Below are 19,570 nucleotides of genomic sequence, written 5' to 3' on the forward strand. Positions count from 1 at the left end.
GAATCTAGCTAAAAATACAAATAAGTTCAAAATGACCTAAAGTGCTTCCTGCTTAAGCACAAGCTCTTTCCTCAAATAACAAGACTGACAATACATCCCCATGGAGACAAATCAGACAACACAGACTAAACTGTTTATACAAAAGTATTTAGCACATTTGTTCAAGAACCTGCTAATGAATCAAGCCTGTATTCAAACCCTAATTCTGAATTAAATGTCATGAGTTCAGTGTTTTATTTCAAGTTCTAACAGATGCTAATGAGCCCTCCAGTGTTTCAGTTTCTTTTACAGAAAAGAGCAAAAGAGACACTGTCAGATCTTTAGAGGCTTCCTGGGTCTGGAAATCAAAGGCCTCATTGAAAACCAAATAGAGCAACATCAGTGGATTACAAGGCTGCAAACAGCAGGGCTCCACTGTGTAGGCTGCAGGTCAACACAGGGATAGGAAAGCAGAGTTAAGGCTTTCTCAAGGGAAATCACTATACTGTTCTTTTTGTAAGTGTTATGTTTGAAAGTGTTGACCCTTCTTTTTATTTTTTTGACATGATGCACACTTTCATTTTCAACCATATCCATACCACTTTAATTGCATGTTATTTTCTGTGGGCAAAATAGGGCAGTTACATCACATGTCAAATGTCTAGGTGTTGTTCTTTTTAATGTTGTTCATGTTGCTGTTTTGTTTTTGTCACATGAATTTAGGTAGATAAGAATGTATACTGATAATTAAGATTATACAAGGTAAGTATGAACCTTTTTGCAATTCCTTATAGAAATGTAGAAATCCTCTCATCCTCATACCGTATATAGATTTAGATATCAACAGATGTTATAAGTCATTATATTACTGCAAACTTGCAAAGACACCTCCTGAACATCTGATCAGCATGGGAAATATGCAATGTAACCCTAGAGCCATGGGACATTGAGCTGACTTAAAACCCTTTCAAAATGAAGCTGTGTTTCTTTTCATTACAATAACCATATTAAAAGCTATACATGAGTTTTTTTACACAAGGCTCTGTGTCAGTACCAGATAAATGCTGAAATGAATTATGCTATCAACAAGTCAAGTTCAACAATCTTGCTTGAAATTTAAGGTGCACTTTAGATCTATGAACTTCAAAGAGGCTTATCACGCGCAACACCACAACATCTTTGTAGAGGCTATAAACAGCTTTGAAGAGGTGGAAAATAACTCAAGTATCCTACTGCACTGAAGTACACATTTGAGGTACACTTACATGTTATGTTACCTTATATTTCCAACAGCTATTGGTTACAAATCATTGGCCCAGACATAGAAAGTTATTGATGACTATATATGTGTATATTATATCTATAATAATATTAGAAAATAGGATCAATACTTGTATATATTATAACACCTCCCACATTTATATCAAATAGTTCAATCTATCTTTCAATTGTATGCCTTGCACACACACAATAACCAAAGCCATGTATTCATTTTGAAAAAAACAACTTTTACTTGAAATATCAACATTTTCTCAGAAAGTATAAATAATGATTTATGATTGATTCCATTTTATACAAAAATAATACATTAGGAGAAAACAAATCACATCCTGCACAAGTATGAGTGCCCTCTGATCAGATGGCAGTAGGTGTGCCTATAATAACAGTCACACACCAACCAACAAAATAATAACAAATGTAATGACCTAATATTGAACAGGAGACTGGATCTGACCCACTAATGATTTGCAGGGTTGGAAAAGTGTGTAATTAAAAATAATTCCTGATGCATAATTTGGTCTCCATGTCAACCTTTCCCATCGTTGTCAAGCAAACCGAAACTGAAACTGTGTGTTGGGACAAACTTTGCATACAAAGTCAATGGAGAGAAGGGAGTTTGCCTAACCCCCTAAACGCACCAGGAGCGTCTGCGCCGCGCTGCGCTGCGGCTGCGCCACGCTGCGACCTCCTCCTGCGACCCAGGCGCGTTTCAAAACGTTGCGGAAGCGGAGCGTCGTTGTTGATTTTGGAATATTTCCTGGACATTTGTACTTCTACAAGTAAGTAGGCTACGTAGTTAAATGGTTTATGTATTGTTGTTATTTCCTATGTTGTTGTGTTGTAGACTACAGACACAGTTAATAATAATTGTAATATTCCAGTTATAAACGACATGAATCAAAGATGTGTTGCTGTATTTTAGTGGTAAAAAAATATGCATTCATCATAATAATTATTGTATATATACATAATTTACAGTGCCTGTAAACCGGAGGAGAACGCTGGCATGTATTCTCCTACTTGAAAGACAGTGGTGGGGGGGAGGAGAAGGAGCCGGTTTTGGGTGCACCCCCTCAACCAGCAAAGCAGACAACAAGGTGATTTTCATCACTTCCTGCCTGCGCCGCGTCAAAAATAGGATTCATCCTATATTTTAGAAATTCCTTGCGGCGAGGAGCTTCTGGGACGCTTCGAGCGTCTGGTGGAATAGCACCCATTGACTAGAGTGGCCGCGATCTTTGCGAACGCCGCGGCGCGGCCGTAACGCAGCGCAGACGCTCCTGGTGCGTTTAGGGGGTAACAGTACTAATAGTTTGGGGCAAACAAACACAGGCTCCAACGGACACATTTGTGGCAAATAAAGTTTGCTTCTGCCCGAACACACCTTGGTAGTGTGAGCGTGGTCTGTACCCACAGCAGCTGCTCCTCTCCCCAACATTTCTCAGCCTCTGTGGATTCCTGGATGATTAGAGCAGCTGCTGTCACAACACTGCCCGCTTTCATGTCCCTCTCCTTCACAAAATACCAGACGTACACAACTTGTTTTGTTTCTGAATACTTGTCAATATTTTCATCATGACTCTGGGGGGTTCCTGCCGGCATGATTTATGATAAGGAGTTATTAACAATGTTTGTCCTATTTGGTATCTCTTCACATTAAGGCAGGAAGTGGGAGAAGGAGAAAGAGGAGGAGGGAGAGTCCCATTCCTGAAATTCACCTGAACCTGTGTGCAAACAATAGGGAGGGGAAGGGCCACAGTTGAAGTGTGTGAGTCAGTCCTCCCTGCGTACATTGAAGTTGACTCTTATTCTTTGGCATATTTGTCACACACACACACACACACACCCACACACACACACACACACACGCACGCACGCACGCACGCACGCACGCACGCACGCACACACACACACACACACACACACACACACACACACACACACACACGCACACACTCATCCATCTGCTCTTGTGTTAGTTTACAGGCAGCTTTATCAACAGCAACTCCAGTAGGCCTATATATATATAATTATATAATGTATAAATGCATTGTTGGTGACTTCACTGATAGTGCATATTCATTTCCAGTCTCAAGTGTGTCGAGTTCTGTGCAGAATCCAGTTATACAAAGCATTTCTTACACCGATTGACACATTGCATAGTCCTTTCAAGATTGTCAGTCTTTTCAATCACAGTATAAACAACTTGAACAACTTGAAATGATGAATCCCTCTGCATTCATCGCCTGCACTAACTGAGTGTAGAGGAAAACATATGGAAGACTCCTTTTAAAGACCAGTAAAAATGTCTAATGCATGCATACAAAATCAATACAGGGTTATTGTGATTGCCACACAAATCTGCTCACGTGCAGGGCTGTTTGTGAAGGCCTCCAGGAACTTGAGTCTTTCAGCCTTCACAGAGGCTGATCACTGTCTCTGTTAGTTGCAGGGTGCCTCGATATTTCCACCTTAAATCACAGTGTAATTTAAGTGGTCCTAGAGCCTTCGTTTAAGTCTGCACCACTTAAACAGTTTTTGAGTGCTTTTTGGGTGCTTGATTTTTGTTCCTTTGCAATGTCAGAAAAGAGGGTGATCGGGGGCATAAGAAAAACTGAATACTGTTTTCAAAGATTGTGTTTAAAATCATCCTGTTTATCATTTGTGTGCGATGGAGGTGAAGCAAGTCTCTTCACTTTTCAGGTGAGTTTTTTTGTTTTTCTCCCTCTCAGTCCCCATTTCTCATTTTCACCGTCTGGCCCGCTGCCTCTCCTTTGGTTTTGTTGACTGACTCATCATCCAGCGCGCCGTTGCCGGTTATTAAGAGTTGTCATGGTTACTGTGGTGAGAGGGTGGAAAAATGTGCCTCCGTTGCTGGGCACCGGGGAAGTCAGGTGGACGCTCTCACCAAGCTTGAAGAGGACACTGAAAGGAGAAGGAGAAAAATGTGAGACAAAGTAGTCCTGCGTTACATAAAACAATAAAAACAATCTGTCCAGTACCACAGGTTATGTGATGGGCAACAAGGCTTCCTGGAGGTGACACATTTAAATGTAAATACCAGTGGTGGAAAGTAACTACATACAGCTCTGAGTAACTTGAGATTATCCATGTTATGCTACTTTAACAATTATTTAAAAAAATAAACATATTCACAAAGGTTAAAGAACTAGTCAAATTAGCTCCATCTTGACAAAATGCTGCTTAAATGGTTCAATAATTACACTTTTATCTATGCAGTATTTTTATTCTTAATGGAGTATTTTATAGTGTGGTACTTTTACATTAGTCCTTTATTTAAATACGTCTTCCACCACAGGTAAATACAACACCCCTGCACCTTCATGTGTGTGCCACACCTGACCAAATACATTCCTCATCCCTCTACTCCTGACTCTCAAAAGTCTTGTTTCCATTTAAATGCTCTCTTTTTTTTTTTAGATTGTTTGTGGAATTTCTTTTTCTCCTGGCTCTTCAGAGGCGGAGGTAGGTGACCCTGGTGTGACCCTGCGGCCAGCAAACAGCTCCACCTGATAAAGCTGACCCGCAGCTAAGACTTGAGTCATTAGACGCCAGGCTTTGAGCAGAGGTGAGTTTGAAACAGACTCAGGTATAATGGAGGGTTCTCTGTAAACAATTAGTTATAAAGCCGGAGCAGGGCTGGTTGTGTCATGAGAAAAAAAGGCTGCCCCGTCCAAATAAAGCCCTGATAAGAAAATACCTGCTAGCTAATTACCACCTAAATAAATGGGTTGGTCAAATGTCTCGGGTGTATGATGCCCGTAGTGGAAAATACGTATTAAGTATCAAGAACTGTATCATTTTAAGGTTCTAGTGTTTTTGCTAAGTTAGTACTTTTTAATTCACTATGTTTCATAAGGAGTTTTTTTACTGACAGATGTATCGTGAAGTTACTTGGTATAAAATGCATTGGTGCTGTATCGATTATTGGACACAAATCCAAAATGTGAAATATCTGAAATCAGTCTATATTTATACTTTATACAGCCATATAAAAAATGGTGCGTCTTGTAAAACAAATAAAGCCTCTAGTTATATATAGTTGTGAACGTACTGATATCAGTATTTATCTTATCTAAAATATCAAACTAAAGAGAAAAGACGTGAATGGGGGGCTGTAGCTCAGTGGGAAGTGCGCTGAACTTCGAATCAGGGGACAGCAAGTTCGAGTCCCACTGCAGTCAGCATGTCGTTGTGTCCCTGGGCAATACACTTCACCCCAAATTGCTCCTGTGGGGATTGTCCACAGTACTGAATGTATGTAAGTCGCTTTGGATCTAACAAATGACATGTAATGTGAATATTCAATATTCAAGTTATTTTACATCGTTTGTACATTTTTCATTTGTTTTACAACATTAAAACAAGCTACACCCTGACCAGAAGGTTCCTATATATTGCCTCCTCATGGAGGTCTGTTACACCTCGCCCCCCCACTGAGGATATACTGCACTCTGAGCTATCATCCCTTCAACCCATCTGTCTGTCAGTAGCAGCACTGCGTTACGAGTGCTCTGACTCAGCGTGGGAAATTGAGCGTGTGAAAGCACCGTGGACAACATTTCAGGCTAGAGCGATCACTGAGAGCAGGGAGAAGTAGGAAAGAGGAAGAGGTGTAATTACCCAAAAAGAAACTCTACCCCCACTCAGCCCATCTCATCTCCAGCCTCACTGTAGCATGGAGCAAAGTAGCAGCACACAAGGCTTGAGAACCCTGATTAAAAGCGGGGCTCATTTCCTAATCGCAGAGGTACTCTCACCAGGGAGAGGAAAGTGAAAGGAGGCAGCATTAATCAAGAGGCGTTCAGGCTGATGGAGCAGGTGATTGATTAGACGTCTATTTAAGAGGAAATAGGAATTCTGGGGAGTATACTATCCATATATCTGTCTTGTCTCTTGGTTTTAAACCAAGTGAAAACATTTAAATATCAGCAGCAGCTCCACACAGAAATTATAAACATTAAAAGTAGCAGTCTGCACACCTACATAAAGGATTTGTGTGCAATTGTGTTTGATTTAAAATGGTATTTACCCAGGAAAGACCCCCGAGTTGCACCATCTTGTTTACAGCACCATCCTAATGTGACAGGAATTAAACAAAGTCAACACACGATCATAACGCACAAACACTTCTCCCTGTCATGATGTAGTTCCTGTTAGTGTGTGCTTTGAATGTGTTGTTTCTCTTAATCAGAACAAAGTAAGGGCGATTTATGTGTATAAACAGGAAATGAGTGTGCAAGTCAAAAAGTAACAGCATTATTTTTAAGAGATTTGATCAAACGTTAGAACTCCCCGTTGCAAAATGTAATCATTTTAACAGTAACGGCGATAATATTTCAATGTACTGCTGATTATCATGCAAATACCCCAATAGTGATCACAGACTTTTTACTTTTTTACTTTTAAAACCGCAACGGCAGACAGAGAGAGGTAAGAACATGCAGCTGTTGCGCCTGAGATGAGATATGATGTGAAGGACTCACCGTTTTGCCTGACATGGAGCTGAGGGCGCTGAGGCTGTTGCCGTCTGTGACCACCATGGCCGAGGGGAAACGTGACGGGTGGGAATATTGTGGGGGCTCTTGCTTGTGAGAATACACTGCAGAGGAAAGTCCGATAGATTCAATTATATTTTCACTTTACAACACAAAAACAGTATATGTTGTAGGGTCTTGAATGTTTATGATGATTAAAAGGTAGCAAAGTTACTATTAAAGAAGATCTGGTCTAAAATCTAGTAATTTCTGAGGAAAGCTTTCACATATTTCTACTTTTAGTATTGTAATACAGATAGGAAAGCAGCAAAAGATGACTGTTTTACGCTCTAATTGCATTAATTAAAAAAAGTAAACTAAACTTAAAAGATCATAAAAGAGTGGAGAGCGTTTTTTAAGGCTTTATTACTAAAATATCTACTGCTTCAGTTCAGTTCAAGTTTCCCAAAATGCTTCTTAGGGGTAATTTCTACACAATGATTTTCATTTTCTCCAATTACTCATTTGTATTGTTTTCCTCAATATTTCGGATTGTTTACCCTTTCAGACCTTGAAAATGATTTGCAGGAAACAACTTGAAAAAAGTACATCACTTCTTTGAACTGCATACACATATCTGTTACAGCAACACAAACAACAAAGGTTGGGAACCACTAGTTTAACTGACACACAAAGCATCCTAGAGGCTCTTTTACATAATGTAACTTACTGTGTGAGTGAGTGACAGACATGAACGGCTGCTGGCTCATGTGGCTGGGGGAATGCTGCATCAGGCTCTGTTGGTGGGGGCTGTGGAGCTGCTGGGAAAACTGCACCGGCTGCAGCGCTGCCAGGCTTCCCGCCACACTGTTGATCACTGGCACCGACTGAGACTGTGATGTGTTCAAACCTAGAGAGACACAGCAAAACCTCAGTTAAAACATGTCCATGGTGGAGTAAATGAAATGACTTTCTCTCTTTTCTAAAGGGTTGGAGGACTTACTCTGTGCTATGGCCATGACTCCAGATAGAGGCATGATGAGGTTCTGGTGGTGGCTGTGATGGGAACTGTGGATGTTGGTCAGTGTGCTGACTGGAGGAAGTCCTCCACTTGAACCGGAAATCTGAGGAAAGATAAAAGAAAGAAAGATACAATTACAGTACTGATTTAGCTTTCTGATATTTCTTACATGCAACACTTTGAGTGTCTGCTATTTAGGTTCACATGAATGCATTTTCAAAGTGAAACAGATGTTGGGTAATAAACTAACAACATACATAAATGTTGACTCAGTTCAGATTATTTTGTATAACACTGCACTTCATTTTCTCCACTCATACACAGCACACAGGCAAATACTGATAAGGAACAAATGTAAAGAAAAAAGCAGACTAGAAATTAGGATTGTGAATGAGTTTGTGTAGCATAAAGTAACTTTGTATTGCTTCATACAAATACCTAAGTAAATATTTGCAAAAAAAAACATTAATGCATTTAGTAATGGATATCTGGATTGAGACCCTCCCACTCGGTGGGGCTGAGACTATTTGACTACTGCCAGCTGTCCACAGTGGACAGGCCGGCCAAACACACATCTACAGATAAGAAACTGCCCGCTCTGACCTGCTGCACAATACACTGCCTGCCCTGGCTGTGGTAATTTCACACAATGACGCTCCAAAAGGCAGAAGTATTTGGGTCTGGCAGGGAAGTCAGTACACATTTCAATATTACAGTTGATCCTGAACAAGATAAGTAGTTCAGTCAGTTTGATTTTGTGTGAAATGGAGACAGAATTTAGCTCCAAATAATATATTTGTATGTCTTTATTACTTTAATGTGTCCTTTTCAAATCTTTAAACCTAATACCCTGTTTTTGTTTAGATGTATTTCAGGAAGGCTTGTATGACACCTTACAAAGGGTCTACAGATGATGAATAGCCTTGTGGCTAATTCTGACATTGTTGTTTAAATAAAATAAAGTGAAACTAAACTTTGACAGCAAATCACACATAATACATAAAAAGTATTGTTGCACCACTGCTAAGGGTCACTGCGCAGGTTTCCTTGTCACTGATCAAATATTGGACTAGGGCAGAAGGGAGAAACTCTGAAGTTGACACGAAAAGAAACATTGGGCACAATCAAATATTGGCGTCATTTCTCTGGTAGAACAAGCAGCACTCCACCTGAGGCTCCTCTGCGAGGCATTTAATCAATGAGACAGAATGTGTCTTTGTCAGGTTTATTGGCTGAGTAATGAACATGCCTGGTACACTGTGGTGAAGGCTGTGCCCTATAGTCCACCTTCCAAACAGAGCAGCACAATGTGTTAATTGTTGGCTTTTGCCCGTGGGTCCATGAGAGAGGAGGTCCAGGAACTTGCTTTGTACGTTTATGCTAAATGCAGTCTGGGTCTTATCTAATCTGAGGCCATGAGGGCCCAGGTGTGTTCACTCACCATCTTGGCGTCAGGTGACAGCAGACTGTGGCTGTGGTCCAGTCCTCCTGGAGACACCTGCTGGAGCACCGATTGGCTGGTGGCCATCCCGTTGCTGCTGTGGTGACTGATGGTCGTGGAGGAGGTGACCTCACCGGGGCCTTGGCTGTAACGCACTGAGAGAGACACACACAGTTAGTTTCACTTGTCCTGTCCTACAACTATAACAGCTGCTTGGTCCTGCAGCTATATTACTGATGTAGGCAGAGAGATAGTAGCCTCATTCTGTGCCTAGAAACTCCACTGTCACTCCAATCAACCTGCTCTTTAACTCAGACAGGGGAGGACAGAGCAAATAAACACAGCGACCTGTCTGCTGCTATCTGTGTAGCTCAGCCAAGGCCATTCACTGCGTTCCCTCACTCACAACAGTCTCTCTGATCAGCACACACATGCTACTGATGGTGTTCGTAATTACGTCAGTGTGGAGTTTCACTAGTTTCATCAAGCAAATGTAGAAGTAGAGGTTAGAGTTATATTTTATATTATTGTGTGTTACACTGTCAGATGTTAAATACTAATGGATCAATGTGTGAGCACATTTTCACTATGGTGATTAATTTAGTTGAACAGAAAATAAAATGTGGTTCCCCTTAATACATTTCTCAAACCTTGGTTTTACCATCTTAAGACTAAATTAAACAATCAGAGAATTTCAAATGTGTTAAATCTATGGAAAGATGTGAAAGTAACTAAAAACTCAGTCAGTTCAAAAAGAGAAAAATAAGTTTACTTGTCATCAATAAAGTCCTAAAAATGTTACTTAAGTACAGAAGTTCAGTACACCTTATATATGTTCACAGTGATGTACGTAATTATTCTTTTAAGGGCTATCACAAAATCTCATGTGTAGACCTCTTGTTTTCTCTCACTGGAGGCCCAAAGGAATGCTTCACCCCACCACAACCGACAATCAAATTCCTGTTTGCCGATGCAGGCCCCCTCTGATACCAACAGAGTAAACATTACACAATTACAAGCAATGTCAAACACATTCTTATCCTGTGGTCTCAGACTCACACAGACACAGAGAGCGTCCTTCCCTCAGTGACAGTGTAGAGACAGACTCTGTTTGCACTCAGATCTCCCATCTTGCCTGAGCCCTCCGTCCCTGACCCAGGTGTGACAGCCTGAACGCCCTGTCGGGGTCGCTCAGACATGACAGGAGGCATTGATATACAGCCATTCTGAGATAAATGGAGGGAGAGGCGCTGACACTAAATGTGACCAATGACGGGGGCATTGATTTCTTGTCAGGACTCGAAACTGGAACAGGATGTGTTTGCTCCGTGTGAGGAAAACAAATGATTTGTCATCGTAAAAATCGTGCAATTCTTTAAGAAGTTGGATGTGTACGGATTCATGATAATCAGATGCTCTATATTCAAATCAATAGTTTGAGAACTGGGAAATACATGCTGCAAACAGTGATATCACAGTCGCTCCTATGCCCTTAATAAAAAAGTTACAACCAGTAGCTGGCTAGCTTAGCTTAGCGTAAAGACTGGAAATGGGAGGAAACAGCCTCCCTGGTACTATTCTTTTAACTACAGACACTTAAAAAACAGATAACACGCCGTCTGAAGCCAAAGAGCCATATTTCATACTATAACTGCCCTCCATTTTGTTCAGCCCACAGACTTCATATTGTCTTCTGCAACATACTAGCAACCCCACTACACTCCACCGTGCCTTGTAAACACCGCCGCAGAACAATAAAGCACTCCATTGGACTCATGACCCCCATTGCCACACAATAGAGGAGGACTCATAAAAAGGCAGTTATCTCTGAGCTGGGCGACCTCTTAGTGTCAGAGGGAGAAAAGGATGCTATTCAGGACAGTTTTGTTTCTTTGGGTGCAGCAGTAATTCTAGCTGCAAGGTGTCTCATAGTAAGTAGAAAGACTTCCACGATCTTCACTAAGAGTATCTCAGTTACTAGAAAGCTAATGTAAAATAAAGGTTTTCTACAAACACAGATTAAGTGACTAACCACCAAATAAAACTGTAACTTCTAGATTCTGCAAAAGCTAAAGAACTGTTCTGGCAAGATGTGACAATCCATGAAAAACTGAAGGGTCTTTTTCGAGAGCAGGGGGGAGGGTGAGAACTTCCGAAGGGGAGTGGTAGCACGGATCTTCAGCAGGTTTAAAAGGCTCTAGCTCCCTGTGTGACCCATGTAATATCAAAGCCTGCCTCCCCAACCCCAGGCAGTGCTCATTGTAGTACCGCTGCATATGACAGACCTCCTGGGTCTCTGCAGGACGTATCCAGGCTCTTCTTTGTGGCTCTCTGGGAGAACAGAGCAGTGGAAAGTGCAGAGCTAGGCCATCCTTTTTCCTGTGTGTGTGTGATGTTTCAAACCGGCCTGAGGTGACGGAAAGCAATGCAACCTACGGATAAGACCCCCCGTACTGTGTCTGATCAGGAACTTCTGAGTCTGCTTGTTTTTTAACATGCAGAACGATGATTCAGTGTAATGGTGACTCTAGCTGCCAAGTAATCATCTAAAAATACAAAATTACAAGTAAAAATCCTGCATCCATAATTATGCACATGGACATAAGTATTATAAAAGTTAAAGTACTTGTCAAGCAGAAAAACGGCCCCTGTGTCATAAGTATAATATTTTACATTATGCGATTCTTACTAATGTTCCAATGTCTAGGCAGCATCTGACTGCTGTAACTAGTTTTGTCTACTTTATATACAGTGAGAAGTTTAGTGCAGAGGTTTCCAAAGGGGTTAGTTCCCTTCAAATGGTCACAAAATATATCTGAGGAGTTGTGAGATGATTAATGAGGCAGGAACAGGAAAACATTTTTTTTTATATAATCTGTGCTTTTTGTAAGGTATTTGAGTTGTATCACTTTGGGGTTTGATTGTAAAGACTTTTAGAGGTGAAATTGCTGTTTGGGGAACATGGCCCCAACCAAAACCTGCTTTTTGTAAAGCTAAATCATTAGGAACAAATCCTTTACATGCACTATAATTTTTGTAATTATGATATCATTTTCTGAAAAAAGGAAAATAAATATTTAGATGATTTTAAATCAATTAAGGGCAAGTAAAATGTCAATAATGTCCCTCCAAAATATATAGGAGTAAAACTATAAGTTAACATACAATGGAGATCGTTTGGTAAATTACCCCCAACCGCAATGTACTACCACCACTGCAAACAACAGTTTCTTTAAAAACGAATTAAAGGAGAAAATCAAACTAATAAATTGGCCAACAAATGTATGGATTAACTAACTTGTTTGGGAAATTAACGCTTTGAAGTCAAATGTCATAAATTATATTGATTACGTGATCTCAGTAAACAATATAAGTGGATGAACAGTAGGTAAATATTAAATAAGAAAACACAGGTGCGTGTGCTCATAGAACCGCCAACAAATGTAATCTTGCCTGAAATCAGTTTCATTTCTGAAGGTAAAAAAGCCACCGCCAAAACTGCACATCACAGTGTTTGACTGTCCATTCAGTTGTGACCGACTGATCAACGAGCTGAAACAGAATCAATAAAAACTCCCAAAGTACGAGGAGTTTCTTTGATCTGACCCAGCAGTGACCTCTCTTGTGTGACTGAAGGTGCAGCGGCGGTTTAGGGAGGGGGGGACTATAGCTTTCTCTGTAGGCGCAGAAGGGGTCATCAGTCCTGTCTGGCCAGAAAAGAGCCCATTCCTCAGTGGACAGCTCCTGCTGCTCCAAGTCTGCACCCAGCCTCAGCAACTATACCAATGCCCATAAAGATGAGGGGGGAGGCTTTCAAATCAGTCCTCCTCAAGGCCCAGCAGAGATAAATGAACCTAGGTTACAGTCACTGCAGTCTTCTAATACACCACAGACAATGGGACCGCCTGCTGAGGGAGAGTATAGAGAGTTGAAGTCAGAGGAGACCCTTATCAAAGGCCTGGGAGATGTAGTAGCAAAGGATTTTAATTGCCCATTAAGAATGCATAATACAGGCCGTGCCCTAGCAACGCAATGAGACGCCCTGCTGGGATATTATTGTCAGGCCAGGGGCTGACACTGAAAAACAGCTGATGCTGTTGGCAGGATGCCAGCAGGACACCTTGTAAGCAGCCAGCTGAGGTCTTTTTTCAGGGGGGGCGCAGAGTATGTTTCGCAATGCACCGAGTCTTCCCTTCTACAACCTTATCGCTGACCCCTCTGGCTTGGCAACCTGAGGTCAATGCCTGGTCAGGTGTTCTGAGCATCTACAAAAAAACTCAAGCAAACAGACAATCACCAAAGGTAAAAGAGCAAGCCAAGGCAAACAATTTGTTTTCCCTTCACAGCTCGCCTCGTGTTCGAACACGAGAGGACAACAATAGGCTCTGAGTGAGACTCTCACATCACAGTTTTATGGAGGTGAGTGATGGCACGGAGGATAATGCTCTGTGAGGCCTATCAGCTTTGTTTTTATGTCGTATACACAGGTAGACTCAGTCAATACTAATTACTCCGAATGCAAACATCAGGTGAGGGTGAAATGGTCAGGGCCAAAACGCACAGCATTTCCTTGTTTTGGAGACTCTTTGAGCGGAGTCATTAGCAACCTGCATGGGAGGAGGAAATGTGGAAATGACGGCGTTATGTCGAAGTAATCTGGATGTGTCTGTCCCCCCCCCCCTGACCCTGGCCTGACCCTGGCCTGTCACAGGATTGCTGCCCTTTGTGACATGCTTCTCCATGCTGACTTTGGAGTGGAGATTGCAGGTACAATGTGGATTGTTCTCAGTGTGTTTTCAAAGATCAGAATAACAATGGCATTTGCTCAGCTCACTCACTCACGCTCATTGATCACTTCTCCCCTGTTTCTCTGCCCCTCTGATCACATCAGCTGTGCTTCTGACCATTTCTGACAGCGTTTTCACACCAAAGACACTAAATCATGTATTTATTTGCACTATTATCTAAAATGTAGGCGTAAATACTGTAAATGAAACGTTCTTAATGCGAATTCTGTCTCTAGTCATATGGTCTTTTTGTGGCGAATGGATGAATGCAGATGATGAATCTGTAGACATGACAGTTAAGGGAGAACCCCACTGACCTCAACATATGTTAACAAGTCTTGGAAAGTATTGTGTGTAATAATGTAGGTACAAGGTTTTAACAAGACCAAGATATTGTTGAATAAGTAAGACAATATCTCCATTTATGCTGTATCAATTTTATGACCTTTTATTTTAAACTGTCTGACAATGTTAAAGATGTGCAATGCTAAAATTATGGAGTAAAAAGACAAATCAGTTATCATGACACATCTTGTCTGCTTTCTGTGATGCTGAACTGCATGCAAAGTAAAGTCAACTGTCATCTTACTGGGAGGTGAAGCGCTGTTGTGGGGATGATGTGGCGAGCTGTGTGACAGCAGAGAGTTCATGCTGTGGGACGGTAAGGTGATGGAGTCCATGGCCAACTTCTGCCTGAAGGCTTCCTCTTTACGCCGGTTGGCGAACCAGTTGTAGACTCGCACTTCAGTGACCAGATTTGAGCCGAGGCCTTGAGCTTTGGAGGGGGAGACGCCTCTCTGAAGACACTCAGCTCTGCAGATATCAAATAAATAAGGAAAATCAAAAATGAGGGTGAATGTTGTTTTGGTCAAATATTTCTAGGAAGGTATAGGAAGTTGTTGTTTTAAATGTACCTGTTGCACTCTTCTACTAAAGCTTCCCGCTCCTCCTTACTGGGGTTCTTCTGCCGTTCGTAGGCCTGGTACAGGATTTGCTGGGACGCAGGCCCCCACTTGAAACGATTACGTCTCATTTTCTTACAGGAGGGTTCGCTTCCGACCTCTTCACCAGTCTGACCCATGCCCTGACCAGACGGGTTGTACTCTGGGAAAAAAAACATCGGATCCTGATTGTCTTTATCTGTCATGTTGCAGCCAGAGCTGTGCACTGCCTGGTTGAACTCTGCAAAAACAAAAAGATGTACATTCAATACAACTCATTTCAAAATGCTTTCTTTCAATGCAAAATCACAAAACCAAAATGCATATCTGTAAAACGTTTACCCACATGATAGAGGTCTTTTCTATCAAAGAAACAATATATTTCTCACTATGATGAATTATGACTAAAATTGCTGTAGGGGAATGTATATGTCATCCTACATGGTGAGGACATGTCGAACCCACCATGATATGGAAACCCCAAAAAAGCACTGTGCTGTTGCTAACTACACATTACAGGACGGGGCCAATCTGTGAGAAACTCAAATATTAACTTACGTTGGAGAATTTCCCGCTGTTTCCTGACATACCAGGTGTAGAGGGCGGCTCGCTTCGTTGTTTTCATGGGCGTGCCTTTGTTGAGGTGCTGGGAGAGGTGAGACTGGTTGAGCCCTGTGACGTCCACAACCTCCCGTTGGGGGATGTTGTGCTGCTGCATGTAACCTTTGATCATGCGGGCAGCACGCCATGGATCCTCTCTGCGTTCAGATAAAACAGGAGCAGAAAACACATTTCACCACTGAACTATACTGCAGTCTTCAGAGGGCAAAACCAGCTTCACATTTCACATTTATTTGGCTGACATAAAGTTCTGGTCTTAAATTAATATAAATACATGGTGAAATGCTTCATGTAAGGGGAAAGAAAATGTTATGGTAATGATTGTAGGCATTAAATGTTGTTTATATATATCTTTTACAAAATCTACAAATGTGGAAGTATTAAACATATGTTCCTTCACCTAAATGTTTTACAAGGCTTCAAGTTTAAAGGGTAACAAGTCCTCTCACTGACAACCCGTTTATCACTGTAACCCGTTCAATAGGCTGTAAATATTATCAAAGGTTAGTTCAAGTGGATTCAGGCAGGTTGAGGAACTTGGACTTAGGATTTGTCACCTAAACACATAATGTAAACCTGGAAAAAAACTAGATCAAGTTTGTGTGAATTTAAAGCAAGCATGAACTGTACAAATCTAAAAAAACAACAGCTAAAAAATGAATCAAACTTAGGTTGACAAGAAATTCTGATATACTCAGTTATAAATATACTTGTAAAATGTCTGTATTGGAAAAACTTGATAACAATATTAGGCTAAGTCATACATTTGAGTTAATATTTATATTATAATGTTTACTCACTTCATTCTATGATCAAATGTTTGTAATTGTTAATCAAAAATACATTGGAGTCAGGATAACTTGAAGATATAGTCGAACGTGTAAAATTAGATATATTTAATCTTTTAATCTTATAAAAAAGCGACGTTCAGTTAAACTCAATACATTATTTCGTTTTTTAGTGCATGTGAATTAATACAATCTTTGATTCCAAAAATGAATTTAGCATCAAATCGTGTTCTTACCTGTAGAAACAGCGATTGACAAAAGCCTACTCTTAAGACGTCTAATTTCTGCAGCAGTATTTAGGTCTATCAAAAACAATTCGGAGGTAAAACGAAGCCATGACCTACAATACGAGATTAGCAGGCCCAGACACTGACATCGGTAATTATAGCAAATCTAACACGCCTGTTTGTTTTGGAGAATGTGGAGGCCTACATAAATCTGCGGGTTAAGTGGGAGATGTTAGTTTATAACTTTTGACAATGAATAACCAGATCTCCATCCACTCTAATCACACGCCACTGTGTATCTTTCCGTTGATGATTTATAGAATACAATTAATAATAACTACACGTGGGTTAGTTTTGATATTCTTCCGGTCGTGTTAGAGCTTTAAATATTAGTTTTACAGTAAATCCAAAAACTCGGATTGGAATAAATGGATTACGATTTGTTTGGGATGTTTTTGTTTACTGGCATAATAGGGAAACAATAAAAGATATAATTAATATTATTGTATTATTGTTAACATTATAATGCTATTCATAATTTGTATTATTATTATTATGCTATTCATAAATTGTATTCATATTGTAATTAGTATTATTATAAGTATGATTAAGAAGTTTTGTATGTTATGTTATTTATATAATAATGCTAATAATTATTTATAATAGGCCTAGGCCTATGTGTTATTCTAAATGTCAGACAGACGTGCATTCACTTTCTCTTCGTGTCTGTCGACCATTGCCGGATTTATTTTTATCGTTGAGAGGTGGAGTATAGTTAATAATAAATAGCCTGGATCTCAGTTCAGCTGATATTTTGCAAAGGTAAAGAAATAATAATCCGTGTGGGTAATTAGTAACCAGAATGGAAAACAGAACCACGGCGGGTTATTTTAAAAATGTAAACACAGAAGGGAAATGCATTTGCTATTGCCTAGCCTACATGTAGGCTATTTAAACAGGCCTTCTTTCCTAACATTAACAAACTTAACAGAAAGAGCATTTTGAGTGTGTTATAAAATAAACACAATAACCCTGAATATGCGCATATTTTCACTTCCTCATGACACCCTTCAAAGTGCGATTTAACTTAATTTTCACTATTTAAAAAAGTTTAAAAAAAAGTTATATAAAGTAGGAAAACTTACGCCAACATGCGATCCAACTCGGCCCTCTGCTCCGCAGCCTCCTCAGTGTTGAGCGACTGGAGCTCCTTCAGGATCGGCGGGGTGTCGAAGTCGTCCCCGTCGTCGGAGCCCTCGTCCCCGGACAGTTTGCCCTTGCTGTGTCCGTTGGTGAGCGTGTGGAAGACGGGCTTGGAGTCGGAGTCCGTCCCGCTCATCTTGCCGCTCTGCGGAGGAGCTGGGGAAATGGGCAGGTTCTCCAGTTTTACTCCGAAGCCCGGCGGGCTGGGGTCCAAATCATCCAGGGCCTGGATCAGAACATCTCTGGTTACTCCCGAGTCCAGCAGGGCGCTGAGGAGCTCGTGCTGCAGGGATGTCAGCTTGGATACCATTTTAGAGAACATTAAAAACACAACATAGGCCTGCTGTGAGCGCGCTGCAGCAGAGTGAAAAGGGGAGGTTAAAGTGGGATATTACAAAAAAATAAAGCTACAAAATAAAGTTCCTCTCTGCTCCAGTGTTGTATGAGTTTGCGGCTCCTGACACCTGCTCGGAGAAGCTGCTTCACTTCCCTGTTGGAGGGGAGGATGGAGCTACTTTGTCATGATGCTTGAGTGCATGCAGGGGGATATAAAACGTGGTAATGAGTGGGCCGGCTGATGGGAGCCTTATGTAAATCCAGTGAATAAGGCCCGCTCTGGGCCGAGGTAGACATGTGTTTACACTGCTGCACTGCTGCTTTTATTGGCTGCCCTTATCAGCAAAACTTTCATGGACTTTGGACCCTGTTGTATACGGCATAGAGACTTTTAAGAAGGCGAGCTGCACATATTCACACCGCTGATGAAGTTAGTTCTTTTTAAATAATGCCTTGAAATAGCTCTGCGAGCAGTAGGCATACAAGCAATAGCCTATACTATTTATATTTCCTTCCTTATTTTATATTATAAACTGTTGCTGTCTTCATTAATTCAGATGTTTGTTTCCTTTAATAAAGATTTATAATCTCATTAGATCTCTATTTTCAAAATTACAATAATAATACAATATTTTATTCGTTTTCAACTTAAAACATCATGTAGGCAAACTCTTAGGTTTTAAACCTTGAAAACGTGGGACAGAAATCCCTTTTAAACATTTTAATTGCCTCAATTGTCTCTTATCTGCGCACAATGACACGGCCATATAAACTATGTTGGTCCCTTAAATTGCTAAATGAAACGATTGAGGTTTATTTCACTTTTCAAATTTAGAAAAATAGCAATAACACTTCAATTCACTCAGGAGTTAAACAAACACTTAATCATTAATAAGTGCAGAGTGATGTTATTAGGGACCTTTTCACCTTTGTTTCCTCGTGAAAGTTCTTTAAATAAAACAATAATAAAGCTGTTTAGCTGTTTATCTTCCTTTAGTTGTAGGCTCTGAAACAAAGACGGACTGAGGGTGAACTCACAGAGCAGATGTAGCCAATGCTGGTGTCCAGTCTGACTTTAAAGTGCAATTTCATGTGCTTTTCAACTTTATTTATCTTATTTTGTTGCAGATATTACATTATGTTTTATCGTTAAAAGTAGTCGGTATAAAGTCATCTGGAAATATTGGCAGAAGAAGTCCTGAAAGTGGGATCAAATGCGTGAATAAAGTTTAATATTATTGATTTATTTTTAATATTTAGACTTCACAATTGGCTATTAATTAAAAATGACCCTTCTTTAACTCAAGTTAACTCTAGTCTAGACAGACATCGTTGTTCACAGACGGAAAAAAAACATATATCTATATTAAACAAACTGTATAATGAATGAAAACCAAATAGTATTTTATTTAGTTTCTAATGAAAAAAAAAAAACATAAATGAAACC

The 19,570-nt window shown here is 40.4% G+C and overlaps 1 protein-coding gene across 1 annotated transcript; it reads right to left on the minus strand.

Moving 5' to 3' along the window:
- Positions 1 to 1,466: 1,466 nt before the first annotated feature.
- Positions 1,467 to 18,450, minus strand: hnf1ba (HNF1 homeobox Ba). Its single transcript, XM_034097581.2, has 10 exons — positions 17,730 to 18,450; positions 15,507 to 15,706; positions 14,922 to 15,189; positions 14,597 to 14,820; positions 9,221 to 9,375; positions 7,762 to 7,882; positions 7,489 to 7,668; positions 6,768 to 6,883; positions 6,314 to 6,358; positions 1,467 to 4,185 (listed from the first exon to the last, which is right to left on the minus strand). Exons 1-10 carry the CDS (start codon positions 18,107 to 18,109, stop codon positions 4,165 to 4,167), a joined length of 1,710 nt encoding a protein of 569 aa, XP_033953472.1. The 5' UTR covers positions 18,110 to 18,450; the 3' UTR covers positions 1,467 to 4,164.
- Positions 18,451 to 19,570: the final 1,120 nt, after the last annotated feature.

This window comes from Pseudochaenichthys georgianus, chromosome 13 (genome assembly GCF_902827115.2).
Source record: "Pseudochaenichthys georgianus chromosome 13, fPseGeo1.2, whole genome shotgun sequence".
In the NCBI taxonomy this organism is placed as follows: domain Eukaryota; kingdom Metazoa; phylum Chordata; class Actinopteri; order Perciformes; family Channichthyidae; genus Pseudochaenichthys; species Pseudochaenichthys georgianus.

What these genes read in the sequence shown, in the direction of transcription:
- hnf1ba (XM_034097581.2), bottom strand. Translation starts at nt 18,109, where the DNA reads ATGTTCTCTAAAATGGTATCCAAGCTGACATCCCTGCAGCACGAGCTC. An exon ending in TGTCACCTGACGCCAAGATG is followed by an intron (nt 7,883 to 9,220) that starts GTGAGTGAACAC and finishes ATCTTTCCTCAG; the next exon opens with ATTTCCGGTTCAAGTGGAGG. An exon ending in AGTCATGGCCATAGCACAGA is followed by an intron (nt 7,669 to 7,761) that starts GTAAGTCCTCCA and finishes GTGTCTCTCTAG; the next exon opens with GTTTGAACACATCACAGTCT.